The following is a 17,482-nucleotide window of genomic DNA, read 5'->3' as shown; positions in this document are numbered from 1 at the left end:
GTATACAGACATTTGTAGCAAATTTCAAATAGTTGAAATTTCAGAATGAGGGTTACTCCTTATTACATAAAACAATCTGAACTTGATGGGCAGATTTATGTAAACATGTTACTTACTGGAAAGCTACTGAAGACAAGGGTTCTTTGCTCTACATAAATATGTTTTATTGTAGTCAGCTGAGCTCGTTGCCTGCTAACTGCATTCTTGCGAAGGTTCAGATACCTTGTAGAATCCTAAGTCAGGATTAAACACATGTAAAGAGGAGGGCCTAATTAGATGCCTAAATCTGGATTCAGATATAAATGCCATAATTTAAAGATTGTACTGTTCATTTGATTAAATGCCTTTAAAATTTATTTTATTTTGTTAATGATCACCACTCCTGAAAATTAGATTGCTTGTGTTGCGTAAATACTATTTTAATAATGGTTTCAGGAGTATTACTTTATAGTAAGCAGGTTGACAGTTTTAGTGTGTGTGTATATATATTGCTTTGCAATGCGTTTGGCTGAACAAGGGTAACTTCACATTATTCTGTCGGATTCAAAGAAACCTTACATTCAGGTGACTCCTACCTTTTATTTTTTCGTCATTCTTACTGTCTTAGCTTTTGATGTCTTGCCAGAAGTCACTGATACGCAATTCATTGTCACCAGCCCTCAATGAAATGTATGTTGTGTATTTCTAATTACCTCATGATTGCATAGCTTCTCAGCAGGGAAAATTGCATCTCCAGTTTCTTTTGTTATTAAACCAGTGCCACACGTTTGTCTTGTTCTGATGTTGCTTTAGCTTGATCTCTGACTTGCTGAGTGTGTGGGATCTTTCAGTGTGTCCCCCATGCTCCGAAGTAATCATGCATTTACTTTAAGATTTAAAAAGCCAATTTTATTGTCTCTATGTCCAGTTCTGTCTGAAACAGAATACTTCTGAGAGTCTTCTTGATGTGTCACGCTTAAAAATTCATACACAACTCAGAAGTGTAATTTGAAGGACTGTGTTTACTTGGGAAAGCTTTATGCCTCCTTTCAAAGAAAGGAGTAAGTGCCTATAGAAAAACCCTGTGTACCAGGAACCTTCAAATCTGGAATGGTTATAATTTAAACAGATGACAGCAGTCTCAGGGAAGGAAGATACTGCATGTCCATGAAGTCCTCTTGATGCTTTAGCATTTTGCCTGAATGGAGAACGTTCTTTCCTTCTCTCTCTCTCTCTCTCTCTCTCTCTCTCTCCCCCCTTTGGTTTGATGCTAATATAGCCTCAGTTAGCACCTTTTCAATTATCAGTATAGCAAGCTCTTTAAAATTGTTTTAGAATTTTTCTTTCCCATATCGAAATCTGAATTACTAAGAAAAATACAATTAACTTGTGATGTTTGCTGCTACTGCTACTGAGTTATCTTGCAGTTTCATTTCACAGGGGACCTTTGTTCATTTATAAGTAGATGACTGGGTGTTTAATCTGATAATAGGACAAGTAGAAAATTCATCCTGTAGAGATAATACTTAAATCTCTGCGTTTGAATGGTCCAAAGGCAGGACTTCTGGGAGGAATTGTTTGTGTGTTGGACAAAAATTAATTATTCAGGGATGTGGAAAAAGTGTTTTAAAAAAAAACAAACCAAAACAAACCCCAAGACAAAAGACATTACCTTTTAAAATTAAAGCAGTGACATCTCTGCTGAACTTCTGTATTTCTTTTGTAATGAGAGTGTCTCTCTATTGACAAAAATTACTTTAACTAGGTTATACAAACTTATGATTTGGAGAATAAATTATGCCAGATGTTTTTATATATGTGCGTATATGTATTTTTTCATTTCAACAGACATTAGATCAGCTTCCACTCACAAATCCTGAACACTTTGGGACTCCTGTTATAGGAAAGAAAACAAACAGAGGAAGGAGATCCAATCATATGTAAGTCTAACGTCTTTGCATCTGTGCTGTCTGTATTCAATTCTGAAGCTTTCAGCGTGTGTGGAGTTTTATTTTACGGGCAGGCTTCACATTGAGAAAACAGGAAGCCATATGAAAAGCGCTCAAACTGAAAGTCGGTTTTGCGTGTATTGTTGCATGTAAGAATTACAAGAAGTTTTTGTGTAATCAGTATTTAAAATAGTAGTGGGTACAGGCAAAAGTGGTTTTTCTTGTTTTTGTTACTTCAGTAAAAAAAGAAAACGGCACACCAAGTGAAAATGTGTTGTTAAGCTATATTCAGAAGCTTCTCTGTAGTAAAGTTGGTATTATAAATGTGTTGGACCCAAATTAAAACCATTACAATGCAGCCTTTGTCCAGCTGATATGAAGTCTTTGTAGAAGGTACCAGAATCTTCATGTAGACCTTTGGTTTCTCATTACAAGGTCTCTTAAGGGCTTTTAGAAATAGGTGAACAGTGTTGCGGTTTGCAGCAAAGCTTACCGATAGAAAAACAAAGTTCAAGAGTAGCGGCCTGATTTCCTAGGTGCCAAACTTCTTGGTAGCTGTGATCTTGAAAAAACAGTTTTAAATACTCCACTGACTGTTCATCTTTGTCAGTTGTGGGTGGGTTTGGTTTTGGTTGGTTGGTTGGTTGGTTTTATTTTTAAAGTTTTGCTGTGGTAGTGGCTGGGGTAGAAAGGGGGTTTTCATGCTTGCATTACCCTTTCATGCTATTTTTGATAGCTTGAAATAAATATTGCACTGTGCATATAGAGGTACTATAAATTTACTCAATTACTGGTTTAGTAATTTGTGACGTATTGAAGGGAAAAGATGGAAGAAGCTGGCATATACCACAGAGAATGTGATTGCAGCATCCTTGGTGTCTGTGGCTGGGTTGTCCTCTCTGTTTTCCCTAACTGTACAGGACATTATTATGGCAGAAACAAAACATTTAACTTACGATTAATATTGTCTGAACCGAGTAAAAAGACAAATTGCACAGATACTGGTATAACTGAACTAACTTTACAGTCTTTCTAAAATAACCTTGGCTTTCTTTCTAGTCCTTTACTTCTTTTCCCACAAGAGATTCTCAAACCCCAGAAAGCAGCCTGAAAGATTTTTATACTGTATTTTAGAAGAAATCACTACTTTTTTAAAAGGAGGTTGAGGGGAAAAAACTCAATGCTTTATTAGCCCTCCAAATGATGACATAAGATTAGGGTGGGGAAAATCAAACATAAGTCACCTTAGACTTTAAATCACTTATCTTCTGTTACACAAATGCTGTGAGTTGTCTGTTAATATTGAACTTTGTACTCAAAAATTGTTTTTTGTAAAATGGAAAACAGCTTTTAAAATTCTGCTTATTGTGCTCGTTGAACACACTGTGTATTTTCTGAGAATTAACCTTCAAAGTGACTAGTAAAACCATATATATCTGGAGAGAGCCAGGAGCGCTGAACATTTATTTATTTATTTATGTATTTATTCTAGAATCAGTTGCAGGTGATTGTAATTGGAATAGTTTTGTACATGTAGACTCCCCATGTGGTTAAAACCAGGTGCAACTTTGTACTGGAACAGTCACAACAATGAGCCAGAACATTTTTTAATCAAAACATACTTGCACCTTTGCTCATCTACTTACATTGCAGCACTTTGTTCAACGTGAAATTGAAACAGTCATTGAAATGCTTCACTGCATATCTTTAGAGAACTGTTCCAGGATAAACAGACTACTTTTTCTCTTTGCTATTCATCTTCATAGCTGATGTTTCTTCTTCAGAGATTTGTCCTCTCTTAAAATAGCTTTTTATTCTGTATGGCTGTTAAAGTAAAAGCATAGTGAGATTAAGAAGAAAACCAAAATGGTTTAGCATAATGTTTGTCCAAAACTGCAACTGCAATAGTATTATTGAACCAATGTTTCACTAGGGCAGAATTTTAATTTTGAGTGTCCTGAGAGTGTATTTCATTTCTGTTCTTCCATGTGGATGCATGGCGGTGGTTTTGCATGTATTACATGTATGTAGGTGTGCATTTCTGGGTTTGTAATGTTTGAGTTTGTGAAGTTGGTATTATAATATCCTTGTAAATACTTCCATTCATTTTTATCCTAAAACACGTGACAGACAATTCAAGTCACTATTATTTATGCCTCTGACAATTAGCTTTGGATCTCCTGTAATTATAATAGCCAAGTTTTGAATAGTTGAGTTTTAAGTCTTTTTCTGTTGTTTAGTCCTGAAGAAGAATCTTCATCCTCTTCCAGCGATGAAGACGAAGATGATAGGAAACAAAGTGACGAGTTATTAGGGAAAGTTGTGTGTGTGGACTGCTTCAGTGTGGATAAAAAGAAAGCTCTGTGGTTTCCAGCCTTGGTAAGAGTTTCATAATTTTTTATTATTATTTTACAAATTTTAATTAATTTCCTAGGCACCAAAGAAAGGTGGGTTGTTTGGTAGGCTTTTTCATTTTTGATGGATTAATCTATTTTTATTAGAACTTAATACGTTTCTTCAAATCGGACTGTATCATAATAGTCAAAGGCAATATATATGTAAGTATGTTTCTTTAGAGAAAGTGATTGCTAAGGTGGCTTTATTTTTTCCAAACAGCCATAATTGTTGACTAATTCCAGCTTAACAGCGTGTTTAGTTGTTGAACTAAATTTGAGGGTATTGCATGTCATTATTCTAAACTACCAAGTTCTATCAAGGAAGAGAGTATAAAGAAGTGCAAAAAGAGGGGAAGTTCAGTGATTACATGGGTGTTGTTTTTCTCTGTTCTATATAAACACATCTGATAATATAATGAAATGTTTTTTCTTTGTCACTGTGGTAGATAGGAAATTCATTGGTAATTCTCTACTTTAAAATAACATTGTAGTCTTTTAGTACAAATATTTTCTATCTTCCTTTATTCTGGCATAAAGATAGTTATAATAAAATAGATTAAATATATTTTAATAATAATTATAATAAAATATCACATAGTCTAAGGATTGCATATACACTGACTCATATTTGGAAATTAACGTTTTCATATGTGGTACCTTCTACTACCGTGCTTTTTAATTTTTATTTTATTATGAATTATAAATATTTGAATATTTCTCCCTGGCAATGAAAGCTTAAAAAGTTTCTCTGATTTCAGGAAAACTTGTGCTTTGCTTTTGAAAAGATGCCATCACACTTAACCCTTAGTGTGTGCAGTAGTTCTCAGCTGCAACTTTCTACTTGCCGCCTCTGGCGGCTTGTAGTGTAGTCCAGAGGCTTTCCAGCAGGACTTCTGTTGGAAAAGTTGGTGGGAGAGAAGGAGTTACTGCAGTCTTTTTTTTTTTTTTTTTTTTTTTTTTTTTTTTTTATAACAAGGGAGAGGGCAGAATATACAGGAAGGAGATGCCATGTTAATGACAGCTTTAGGAGAGGCTTTCAGTAATAGACAAGAAAATCGAGCTGTTTCTTTACTGAAAGCTGTCATCAAGATTGATGCAACGTCGCCTGCCTCCTAGCCACACTCTGAGAAGCGGGCAGCAGGACTGGCTTAAGGTGGCTGATGCCACACTGTTGGGTTAGCGCTTGTGGTGATGCACGTGGCAGGTGGCAGTTTCCATGCAGTCCCTCTGGTAGGTATTGTGCTTGCATGGGAGTGATGTAGTGCTACTCAGGGTAGCTGTGGGTCAGACCTTAAAAATGAACTGAATTGTTGCTTAGGCTCCCAGGGTATACTAAAGATACACGCTGTTATTTCTGTGGGTTTCATTTGGAGATTGGAATAGATCTTCGTAGAAAGCTTCCTGCGATGAATGAGAAGCAGTAGGGGGATAAAGTTTGAGGGTGGAGCTCGTTAACTCTGCAATAGCTTATCCTAGATTAACTGTTATTTTAGTAATCAGGTTTATAGCTCTGCAAATAAACATCATATTGCATTTCACCTGAAAGGTTGTGCCAAAGAATAGATTTATGCCCCAAATAGTTTTTTTTTTTTTCCTTTTGTAATCCTCTCCCCTGTAGCTATACCTCTCCATTCTTTTACCTTGTGTAAGCAGGTTACATCTACTGTTAACAACAAAGTAATTTTATCTTATTACTGATAAATTTTGCTTTAACTTTCTGTTATGCTAATTATTAATTAATTATATTGTGTGCAGATAAGCTCTGTGTATAAGCACAGAGGACATTGTGCAAGTTTATTATGTGAAAAGACGTTCAGGGATTAGTCTAAACCTTTACAGCAAATAGCAGTTCAGATTAGTAATAGAAACTTTGGATATCAGTCCTATAACCTGTCGCTTATAAATGTAGAGCTGTAGAAATCTAAATCTGGTAAGAATTATTCTTCGGACTCAGTGACTGACTGTGTTGGTTTTATCCTGCATGCATGGGTTTTTTGTGGTTTTTTTCTTTGTTTGGGTTTGTTTTGGGGTGTGGTGGTGGATTGAGAGCAATGGCTAATTGTAACTGCAAAAAGGCCTGGCAGTTGCTCCTTAATGTCAGAGAGTATGATTTAGTAAGCCTTATAGCATTGCTTCATTTTAATGTGTACTTAAAGGCTTTTGGAAGGTGCAGCGAGGAAATCTGCTTGCAGCATTTTCAGAAAATTGAGTTTACATAGGATCATCTCCTTCATTCTCCTGTGATTCAGTGGAGTTTGTTTTGCAAAGAAATTTAGAAAACTTGATTCAGGCAAAATTGAGGGGATGTTGCCTGATGTAAAGGCACTAGATGAGGTTGTTGTAAGCTGTTTCCCAACCTCTGTATGAATTTCTGAATACTGAGATTTTGATGCTTCTAGAAAACCAGTAGCTAAAGCCAGAAGGACCTTTCTCCATCTTCAGAGAGCCAGGAGGTTGCACCGCTCTGTTTCAAATGGGGGGTGCTAATCACTCTCTTACCTTCACCAACTGTTGAAAACTGTATCTCAAACTGCATTTCAGTTAGTGAGTTGTAGTTTTGTAGTTTCTTTGGAGACTGTAGAATGCATTGCATTTGGAGACTGAGGCTGTTAAGTCTCATTTTTCTCGAGGAGCCTATTTTTAGCTTATGCTGTGTGATGCGCAGCTCTCCAAATCAGTTGGAACTTTTGACTTTACCTTCTAAAATGCCATATGGCTGGTGACCTGTGTAAGGAGGGAAAAACCATTTTGTTGTGCAGTATCTTTGTGTGTATGGTGGAAAAAGTAGGGCTGAAAGGAGCTGGTTTAAGAGAGAAGAGGTATTTACCGGGGCTCAATTAGGACTGCGGTCATTTGCTGCTCCTTGGGGTTTTGTAGCAGCTAGAATTTTCTTAACTTTCAGGGAGCTACACAAGTTTTGAAAGAAGAAAGATGAGTGATGGAGGGGGTTGCTTTTCTCTTCTATAACTCTGGAAAATCAGTATTTATTTTTCTTTTAATGAAATTTCCTGAAACTTTTTAATTAGTAACTTCTATATTGGTTTAACAAAACTTAAATAGCTTTTAAAGTTGCAACAGATAATTAATATGTTATCTCAGTGCTAGACTTGATTAGTCTACTTGAATTAAAGAACCTGTCATAATACTTGTACTTGAGGCACTCTTCTCTCCTAGGTAGATAACCTACGAATCCTCCATTATAAAACTGTATTTCATAAATCCTGTAGGCATTTGTTTTTGAAACTGTGTGTGATTACATCCTTGCAATTTCTGGAAGTTTTAGACGAGGTCTCCAGCTCAGTTGGCAGCACTTGGTGGAAGTTCTCTCCTTTTAGGATGAGGAGGAGAATAAGCTGTGGGGGCGCGACAGGTACCTAACTTTTGTCAGCGTGGTGCTCTTTCTTGTCTCTTGACAGCAGCCGTCCGTTCCCTCCAGGAAGCGAGCATGACCTTGTGCATTCAGTAATTCCGGGAGGTCACCCCTCCTGTGTTTTGAGGGATCTCAGTGTTGCTAAAGAGAAATGAGCCCAAAAGCTTTTTGAGAAGCATTGGTATATATTATTACTCTCTTGTTTTTCTTTTTTCTCTCTAAACTTTGCATTTGTAATATCTCTGCAGGTGGTTTGCCCGGATTGTAGTGATGATATTGCAGTGAAAAAAGATAATATTCTTGTTCGCTCTTTCAAGGATGGCAAATTGTGAGTAGAAGTTGATAACTGGATAAAATCTGTACCTGTCAAGTGAAATACTGTATGAGATGTGTTGGGTAAAGCATTAATAACGTTAGAAAGCTCAGTAAGGCACTGCCAAGATTTTTCTAATGTTTAGAAAACTGTTAACAGCCTGCATTTTGATGAAATTAGTCTTGAACTTTGGCATTATTAATAATGGGTTGCATAAATCTTATCTGTCTTAGCTTTAATTTCATTGTTACAGTGGTGGCAAACAAAGCAGTCTTTCATGGCTTTGAGAATGGCCTGAGACTCTCCTGCTCTGGTTGGAACAGAGCGCTGCTTTTCAGAGATGTGGCCATAAGCTAATCCAGCTACAGGGGGGGTGGGGAGGGTGGAGGTGTGTGCATGCACCACATGCACACATAGAAATTCTTTCTTTTTTTTGTGGTAGTAAGGCGTATGTTTATCTCAGTCTAGACTACAACTGCTAGTTATCATGTTCTCTGAAAATAGATTTGATAGTACTCAAAGTAGGAAAGAAAATAAGAGAAACAAAGAAAACCGGGCTGTGTGGTATTTGCAATAAAATAAGGAACTTTGTGTTCTTAAGCTCATGTTGGTCAGGGAGGGGGATTGATGGTGGATAATAGAATTCTGTTTTTCTAGGTTTCAGGTTTTATTTTAAAAATGGCAGCCATTTATTGTGCTTGGTTCAATTTAACAGAAAGGATATTGAAATACTTTTTTTTTTTTTTTTAACACTTTCTAAATTATCTAGTGTTTCTGTGCCAAGAAAAGATGTTCGGGAGATTACTGAAACTTCACCAAAGCCTGACGCTTTGTTAAAACAAGGTAAAAATATCTTTCTATGAGAAAACACATTCATATGTATTTACTTTGTTATGTAAATTGAACTGAATTTATAGTAGATTAGCTTGTCTTTAAAATGCTAAAATACAGGATCTTTTCCTATAGCATAATGTATTTAAGGAGAACACTTCTTAAAATCTAGAGGAACTTTTTTAAATAAAAAACCACAAACCAACAAAAAAACCCCCACTCTACTGCACTTGTTTTAAATGCAGACATGCCAAACAAAGGATATAATCATACAGTGCATGCTAGATTTATAGGTTATTAGTGTTCAGTCTTTTGCATTAGACCTTTGTATAGAGTTATGCTTATCATAATACCCCTAATAGTTATAAGTTGCGTTTATGCACTGTCAAGAAACTGGAATTGTGGATTAATTTGAAAGTTTGAGTTTGTATGATCAGTGTCTTAGAATTAGCTTGTGCATATTGCTTTCTCCTTCTTGTTGGAATATATATATGATTAATATATATATGTATAACTATTTATGTATGTATATAAATATGTACGTAAACCACAGTGAAAACCTGTTGGAGTAGGGGTTCCCTTAATTAAATTTTCATATATGCCCTAATACAGAAGATCTTTATTTGTGTCTGTAGACACTAACATGGTAATAAAGCTAATAATAGCTCTGAATAACTTGATTTGCAGAGAACATTAGGCCGGTTTGGCTGAGGAAGACAAATAAGGATGGACAACACAGTGTTGTTGTTGAAGTTCTTTGAATTTGGGGGTGGAATTGTTAATTATCAGTATTTCTTCCTTCTCCTGTGTGCAGCCGTTTTTTTGATTAAATGTATGGTCAAACTGATACTCCTGCAGTGCTAACAGATGCTGGTCCTTTTACAGCTTTTGACCAAGCCCTTGAATTCCATAAAAACAGAACTGTTCCTAGTAACTGGAAAACAGAATTGAAAGAAGACAGCTCCAGCAGTGAAGCTGAAGAAGAAGAAGAAGATGAAAAAGAAAAAGAGGATAACAGCAGTGAAGAAGAGGCAAGTGACAGTAAAGGGCATAGATACACAGCTGATAAAAATTAGCGAGACTGAAATACTAAAGTAGGTCTTCTGAACATTTGGGAAAATTTAACATGTTAACATTGGCAACATTATTATTTCTCAGTTTTCAAAATCTTTATTTAGCAAAGATCAGTTAATGTAAAGGTATCAACTTGAAAATCTTAACAAATATCTTTGAGTCACTGAGCAAAAAACGTGTAGTCAAAAGACTGAGTTGTTAGGTTCTAATGATAAGAAGAAATCAAAACTCAAAATAAGATCCTTTTTTAGAATCTTTGTATACCGATCTTAATGTGGTAGCAGAAGGGGTTGTAGTACCTATTAGGGACTGAGCAAGATGAAAGGTAGATATTGGTGTCTGCTGTCCACATGCATGTTGTTTTTTCCAAAAGAAAAAAGGTCATCTTTACTTGAGTGTATTTCTACATGGAACCCAACTGCTAGGTGTCAAAGGTCTGGCTGTCTTCTAACTGGGAAGATCTGTGTAACTAAAACATATTTAAGTTGTTTCTGTTAAAGGATGTGTGGTGCTTAAATTACTTCAACTGTTTTGATAAATTTTAATCTTTCTGTTTTCTTTGAAAACATCAGCATTTATGTCTTGCAACTGTATGTAAATCCAGTCTGGCCTTTTCTTTTCATGTGCAGTTTCAGTATTGGAAGGCCAAGGAGGTTTTTTTTGACTGACTTAGAACTTGGGGTTTCTTACAGTGATATTAATTGCTGGGCTGTAACGTCAGTTATGGCCCAGATGGGTTTCCAGTTTGTAGTTCACTCTCCCTCCAAATAAACAGTTGTTTGCCCTTCTATAATAATAATGCAGTGTGTTGTAGCGCACAGAAGGGTATAGTTTCCCTCCACGGTTTGTCCTGCATCTGCTTTGTTGTGTATCATGAGTGTGTTGATTTATTTTCCCCTTTGTGGCCATGGAGTGAGATCTGTGCATGCTAAAATCATGCTGCTGTAAGTAGCTGCTGACATAAATGATGATAAACTTTTCTGCTGGCTATAGAGCTGTTACCGCAGTATGTTCCCATGACTTACCACACATTCCAAGCCATGGGGAGGTTTGCTACCTTTTACAGAGGAGCTCCATCTGAGAAGGCAGCTCTAAGCTGTAACTGACCTGTATTCTTGACATATTTCAAAAAGAAATCAAACTAGGCTGGCATGGTCCTGTGGTTGTCATCTCCTCGCTTGTGTCTCTGTCACCCTGTCCTCCTTCCCTGCTCCCAGATTGCTATGCTAGCCTACAGCTGTAGGTCCTGTTGTAAAGCAGATACTGCAAGTGGTTTGCACTGTTCTTTCACTGCTTCTAGCTGTAGAAAATGGAGTTTACTGTTTTCAGAGTGGTGAAAAGTGAAGAGATTCTGAAACATTCAAATAACTACCAAGAAATGTGAGGAGCTGTACCTCTCTCTCATCCTGGTCTACTGAAAAATTGCTTCACTACAAGCTATCTCTTTGGCTACCTGGTGTAAAGAAGCAAAAGAGCTTTCAATCAAGGCATTAGCTCATGCCTCCTCTTCCACCTTTCTTCTCTTGTGGAGTTTGGAGTCCTGCCTTGTGTAGTTTTATAATTCTCTGTTCTTTCCTCCCATTCTCCTGTCCAAAAAAACCCCAGAGACATGAGGATAGAAGAAAATACATGGAAGGAGCTTCTATTTCACAGCAGGCTGTGAAGCTGGAAGAGAGCGGTTTTTGAATCTTCTATTTCCTCTGTACCTTCTGGTGGTACTCAAAATCTATATCTGCTCATTATCATTTTTTCTCTCACTAAGGTCTTGGAGCTGTTCTTTAATGTGTTACGCAACTGCCAGTAACGCAGGAGACTGAAATTGCCATCAATAGTGGAGTTGTAAAGGAGAAACTGAGCTGGTTTGGGTCTAAGTGGTTGTTACAGTCCTCTCAATACATCCTCCCTGGAGATTGTGGTGGTGGCATACCAGAAGATGGTGTTCCATCTTTTATTCATTCATTTCTTTATTTTAATATTTGCTGGGAGATTGCGAAGGTGTGAAGTAAAAACTTTGCCACCTCTCCATGCTCATGAATTCATTCTGCCTCTTCTTTAAGCTCACAGGACATTAAGTGGCTCTGATCAAAAGTTACAAAGCCCAGTCTGCAAGGGGCTCTGCTCTTCTTAATGTGTTGAGAAGCAAGGAGTACTTCCATGGGCTCAGCACAATTCCTGAACTTGTAACTGTTTGACCTTGTACCCTTTGTTCATCTCTCTAGCTCCTCTTAGTTGCCTGTGATGTTGTAAGAGCTAGTCTTCCCATGTGCTAGACATGAAGATCTCATCTCAGGCAAATGTTTTGGGATTTATTGTGACATCTCTTGTGATAATTTCTTCTGCAGTACCCAGTGTTTAAGTCACCTGTTGAACTAGGAGGTTTCTAAAACAGAGGCAAAATACTACACACACACACACCCCCACCACTTTTTTTTTATCTCTCCACCCACCTTTGAGCAGTTTCTGCAGCTTCCTGTCTTTATGAGTTTGTACCTGTAACCTGACTATCAGGCAGCATCTCTTCTCAAACAGGATCTGTGGGCCTTCTCTTGGGACTTTTGTCACCCACCTGCAGATTGTTCTGGTGCTTTCCAGGACATGAAAAATTCTCACTGGTGGCCTTCAAGCCATCTGTATGGTCCTGGTACCCATGAACCAGAACAAAAACAAGCAAACAAAAAAAACCCAAACCAAACAAAAAAACCCCAACGCACCAAACCCCAAAACAAACTCTTATATATGTGACCTCAGGCTTCATATATAGATGCTCCTATCCTGTGTGTGTATATATATATATATATATTCACACACACTGTCATAGAAACATAGATGCTTCCGTACATATCTTTAGAGATAGATAGGAGTAGACATGTAAATCCTCGTTGCTTCTCTTCTTAGGAATTGCCTTCCTCCCGCCTTTGTTTTTTTCCCCAAATGCAAGACTGGAAAATGGCCTTCCTTTCTTTTACTAAATCTGATGGTAGGTAGTTGACAAAGACTCTCTTTTCTAGTGCTGCACTGTAATACTGTGTGAATTTTATGTGTTGCAAAAAAACCATGTTGCTAATTTTCTGGATTGCATTATCATACATACAAGCCACTTTCTTTTTTACCTTTGTGACATGGACAGATACATTAGATACTACAGAGTGATTTGATAGGATCATGGTTGTCTAACTTAGAAGTATGAGGATGACAGAGTGTGTTGTGCCTGCTTCAAACCGCTAGCTAGGAAACCTTGTCTGACTTGATTAAGAGATTCTGTAAGTGTTCAGAGACTATTAACAGGTATTATTATCATAGTATAATATCTACTGATTTTGTAGAGTCTGAGAAAGTGAAAATGCTTTTCAGCAGCATGCAGGGTCTTAAGCTTCCCTGCTTTGCACACTTTTTTAAAAATTTGGTTTGATCTCTTGGGAAAATTAGTAAAGGAGTATCCACCTGCCATTCTGGCACCTCTGAATTAGCACGTTTCATACTCTTCAGACATTGACTTTTATGGTGAGAAAGGAGTGGCAGTATTTTATTTGGCTTCTTCATCACCTTTACTTTAGTTCCCTTAATATTTAAAAAGCATATATTCCTTTTTAAAAGCTTTGTTGGGTTTCTGGAAGTTTTAGTTCAAAGACTGCCCCACCCCAACCCCTCTGCAAAAAAAATAAAAAATAAAAGCTCTGTGGGACCATTTTCTTACGGCGAGTGTTCTCTTGTTGGTGAGGAACGTGAGAAACCCAAGTAAGTGCTCATGATCTCTTTGCCATGATCCAGCATATGCTGGTAAAAGTCCTTTCAAAGTATGTGTCATGTGAGACTAAACCAGATGAAAACAAACTCCAAAACCCTATCGATTCCATCAAGTCATTTGTTCTCTGTGGCATGCGAAACACGAATGCTCTTAACCAGGCATTTGTCTGTACTGTGTGCAGGGCTGCAGCATCACCTCGTACCTGTTGGTGAAGAATTGCTAGATATCCCTGGTTTCTGGTGCCCCCCGCCCTGTGAGGATGCATCTAGCATACTGGCTGCAGTTCTCCCCCCAGCCTGTCCTCCTTGCTCATTGAAGTGGCCTGCTCAGAGCTTTGCTGGTGTGCTTGATTTCAGATAGATAGCTGCTCATCGCGTAATGCATCTTGCAGATAATTCCCTCTTGCATTGCCTATGCGCGACTGAAATATTTTCATTGCATTTCTGTTGATAATTATACCTAAACGACAACTGTTTCATCATGTTGTGAATACTGGTTCTCCATTTTTTTGCCTGCTCTGGTATGTCCTCCAAGTGCATTTAATGGAGAAGAGGATGTATAGAATAAAAAACCCCCACCCTACTCACTAGTAGTAGTTATAACCTTCCTTGACATTATTTTCAGCCATCCATCTTGTTATTAAGTAGCTTCAGCAGATGTTGGGAGGTGGTTTTTTTGTTGTTTTGGGTTTTTTTTGTTTTTTTTTTTAATGTGTTTAATAATGATACTCTGTTTCTATTGATTTCTCAACTGTCTTGCTATAACTTTAAGGACAATATGTTTTGTCCCCTTGCTTCAGGGTAGGTGAAGCTTTAATATTTCATACAAAGAGACTGTTGAAGAATGGAAAAGATAAACGTGGAATGAAAATGCACTAAGGAAAAATAATTTCTTTTAGATTTACTTGATAACTTTTATTAGTTATTTTTGGAAACTTTACAAGGTAGTATTAAAGAAAAAAGTATGCAGAAAATTAATCAACTTGTATTTAGCATGTTGTTTTGTAGTAGCTTAGTCATCAGAATTTCTAAGAATTCTGATTATATTCATATCTTACTGCTACTTGGTTGTGGCAAGTCAGATTTCCTAAGGAAATTATCTAGGGTAATAAAATAAGCCACAGTGCTTTGTTATGAAACTCCACTGTTTATTAATCTAAGTAAATCTAATACAAAGGTTTATTAGTGCAATGAACTGAACATCCGAAATATTTATTGTTACTTCAGTTCTGGGATCCTTCTCACCATGCGTTCAGCCGGTACCCCATGGCAGTGTGCATGCAGTGCCATTGGCTCTAGTTTGCCAGTACTGTGGATTAGAACTCTTAAGAACGTGCAAGAACCATTTTCTCTTTCGCTTCATCCCTGAAAGTGACATAGTGTATCCAAGTATCAAGGAGTTGCTTAATGAACTACAGTAGAAATAAATCTGAGACTTCTGATACAATCTCTCGATCATTAGTAGTGGTGTCTCCCAGACTTTCTTCATAAACGGACAAAATTGAAATGCATCTTGATTTATGATACCACTTACAATACTTCAGTGATCAATCAAAAACTCAATTTCAGTGTGTCTTCACAGTTAGTTTTATATATTTTGAAAAACTGTAGTCTATAGAACTTATTTCCATGTGAGCATAGCACTGAGAGTGTATGTGTATGGCATCCTGTTGCTGACTCCAGTAAAACAAATTGGATATTTGAACCTAAATGATCGCTGCTGTATGTTTCTTAATGAAGGACTATAGCTCAAAATGGTGATAATTTCCTTGTGTGCATTACTTTACACAGGAGGAAATAGAGCCGTTTCCTGAAGAACGAGAGAACTTTCTTCAGCAGTTATACAAGTTCATGGAAGACAGAGGTAGGCATTTTAATCTTTGACTTGCAGAAGTTGAAGGTAGATGTATTGCTTAGCAGTACTTTGAAGAATTGGGTCTGTAAACTAGTAGTGCTTTGCAGTTCAGATCTGGAAACAGTGAGGCTGTATTCATCACTTCTGACTCGCCTGCTATTTAGAAGTCTGTCACTTGACTGTTCTCCTAAGATACAGTCAGTTCCTGCGTTCAGAAATAAATGGATAGTACTTCACATGTTTTATTTTTTCTACTGTGTACTTACAGTGTGCATGATAAAATGTAATACCCTCCATTATAGTGATAGATATGCTCAGTTTAATAATGTTAAAATACTTAAACAAAATAAAATTAAAACACCACCACCCTTCTTAGGATCACGGAAGAAAGCATTTAGTTTGTGCTAATTTTCTTGTCTGAATCCAGATCACTTAAAAGCATGGGTATTATCAGTAAGGTAAATTGTAAAGTTTTTAAAAGGAAATGGCTTTTATTATATTAAACCTTTATCAGGTATTTATACACTGCAGGAAAAGTACAGTGTCTGTGGAGGCAGGGGTGAAGGTGTTTGTACTTAAATTTGTATTGTAACTGGTTAATTAGTATCTCTTTAATTACATGTGAAGATGAGTTGAACTGTTTACAAAAGATGACAATGTGGTAGCTACTGTGAGTACAGCAGTTTAGGCAATTTCATCTCTTTGCAGCATTGTGGGATTTGTTCTTTGGGGGGTATTTTTTCTTGGTTGTAGTGAAGGGTTTATGCTGGTATTTGTAGATAAAATTGTTTCAGTGGGTTAAAAATATGTATAATATAGGTAGCAGGAGAAGTTGCATCATTTGTGAATGTTCAGTAATATATGGAAGAATGCATATGTATGAATTAAATTACAGTACTGAACTACATGGAAAATGGGTTAAGACTCGAGTTTGTTTGGTTTCGTGAAGAGACCACATCCATGAGATGGTTAGAGGGAGGGGTTTGCAATACTGTATTTAATAGTGTAGTAGTGCATATGATGGGAATTTTATGTTACTCTGGAAAAGAAACCTTCAAAACACTGTATATAACTGCCTTTGTTCATAGGGACTCCTATTAACAAGCGACCTGTATTAGGATATAGAAATTTGAATCTCTTCAAATTATTCAGACTGGTACACAAGCTTGGAGGATTTGATAATGTGAGTATTAGTATGATGAATGTTCCACAGCCGCAAAATGTGAGAGGATGCTGTTTATTCTTGTTTATGTGGTGATAAAAAGAAATCTTACACAGGAGCTTTAGACATACGAAAATTGAATACTACAGCTGTGTAAGACATCCTGTGTAGCTCTGAAAAACATACTTTAACAGGAACCAGAAACTAATTATATTCTAAATAAGTTACACATCGACTCAACATGTTTAATTATTGCTGCATAAAATCATCCAGCATGTGGTTTTGTGGTATCTCAAGAAATGTTTGTCTGATAAAGTTGTTACCTCAGGAAGTGAGAAGAGTAACTGCGTAATAAAATCTCCAAGACAAGGGATCTAGTTTAAGGTCTGATGTGAGGCCCTTAATTCCCATGTATTCTGGGCAATATATAGAAGAATGTGCTGACTGGGATTAGTGGGATTGGTCTTGGAGCAGTAATTGAAGCATGTGGAATTCATGGCCAAGCAGGTTCTGTTACTGCTTTGGACCACTTCCCATAAATTTAGCCTGCCTGTTGAAGGAGGTATGTTTGTGCAGTGACACCTTTCTGGTGGACAAGAGAGGATCTCGTACTTGGGTATTGCAGTACCTCTGCTTTACCTTCCCAGATGGTCAGAAACGAGCATGTCGCGCTGTCACAAAACTTGGACACCAAAGGGCATATTAAGGACATAATGAAAGACTGATAGCCACTGTATCTGGTGCAGTACCGCCAGGGCTGAGTATTGTTAATGCTTTGAATGCATGTTTTTCTTTACAGTTTAGTTAAA

The 17,482-nt window shown here is 37.1% G+C and overlaps 1 protein-coding gene across 5 annotated transcripts in view; it reads left to right on the top strand.

Annotated features, from left to right (window-relative positions):
- ARID4B (AT-rich interaction domain 4B) overlaps window positions 1-17,482 on the top strand; it is a 94,356-nt gene that overhangs the window by 40,308 nt on the left and 36,566 nt on the right. For all 5 annotated transcript variants that reach the window (XM_080388912.1, XM_080388908.1, XM_080388909.1 and 2 more), the window contains exons 7-13: window positions 1,828-1,919; window positions 4,169-4,307; window positions 7,943-8,022; window positions 8,777-8,850; window positions 9,724-9,869; window positions 15,448-15,520; window positions 16,600-16,694. In XM_080388912.1, coding sequence (XP_080245038.1) covers window positions 1,828-1,919; window positions 4,169-4,307; window positions 7,943-8,022; window positions 8,777-8,850; window positions 9,724-9,869; window positions 15,448-15,520; window positions 16,600-16,694 — 699 coding nt within the window. The remainder of the gene's footprint in view (window positions 1-1,827; window positions 1,920-4,168; window positions 4,308-7,942; window positions 8,023-8,776; window positions 8,851-9,723; window positions 9,870-15,447; window positions 15,521-16,599; window positions 16,695-17,482) is intronic.

The sequence above is a fragment of the Falco punctatus genome (assembly GCF_963210335.1).
Source record: "Falco punctatus genome assembly, chromosome: 5".
In the NCBI taxonomy this organism is placed as follows: Eukaryota; Metazoa; Chordata; class Aves; order Falconiformes; family Falconidae; genus Falco; species Falco punctatus.
The sequence above is the reverse complement of the archived record's forward strand: the minus strand, read 5'-3'. Positions and strand labels throughout refer to the sequence as shown.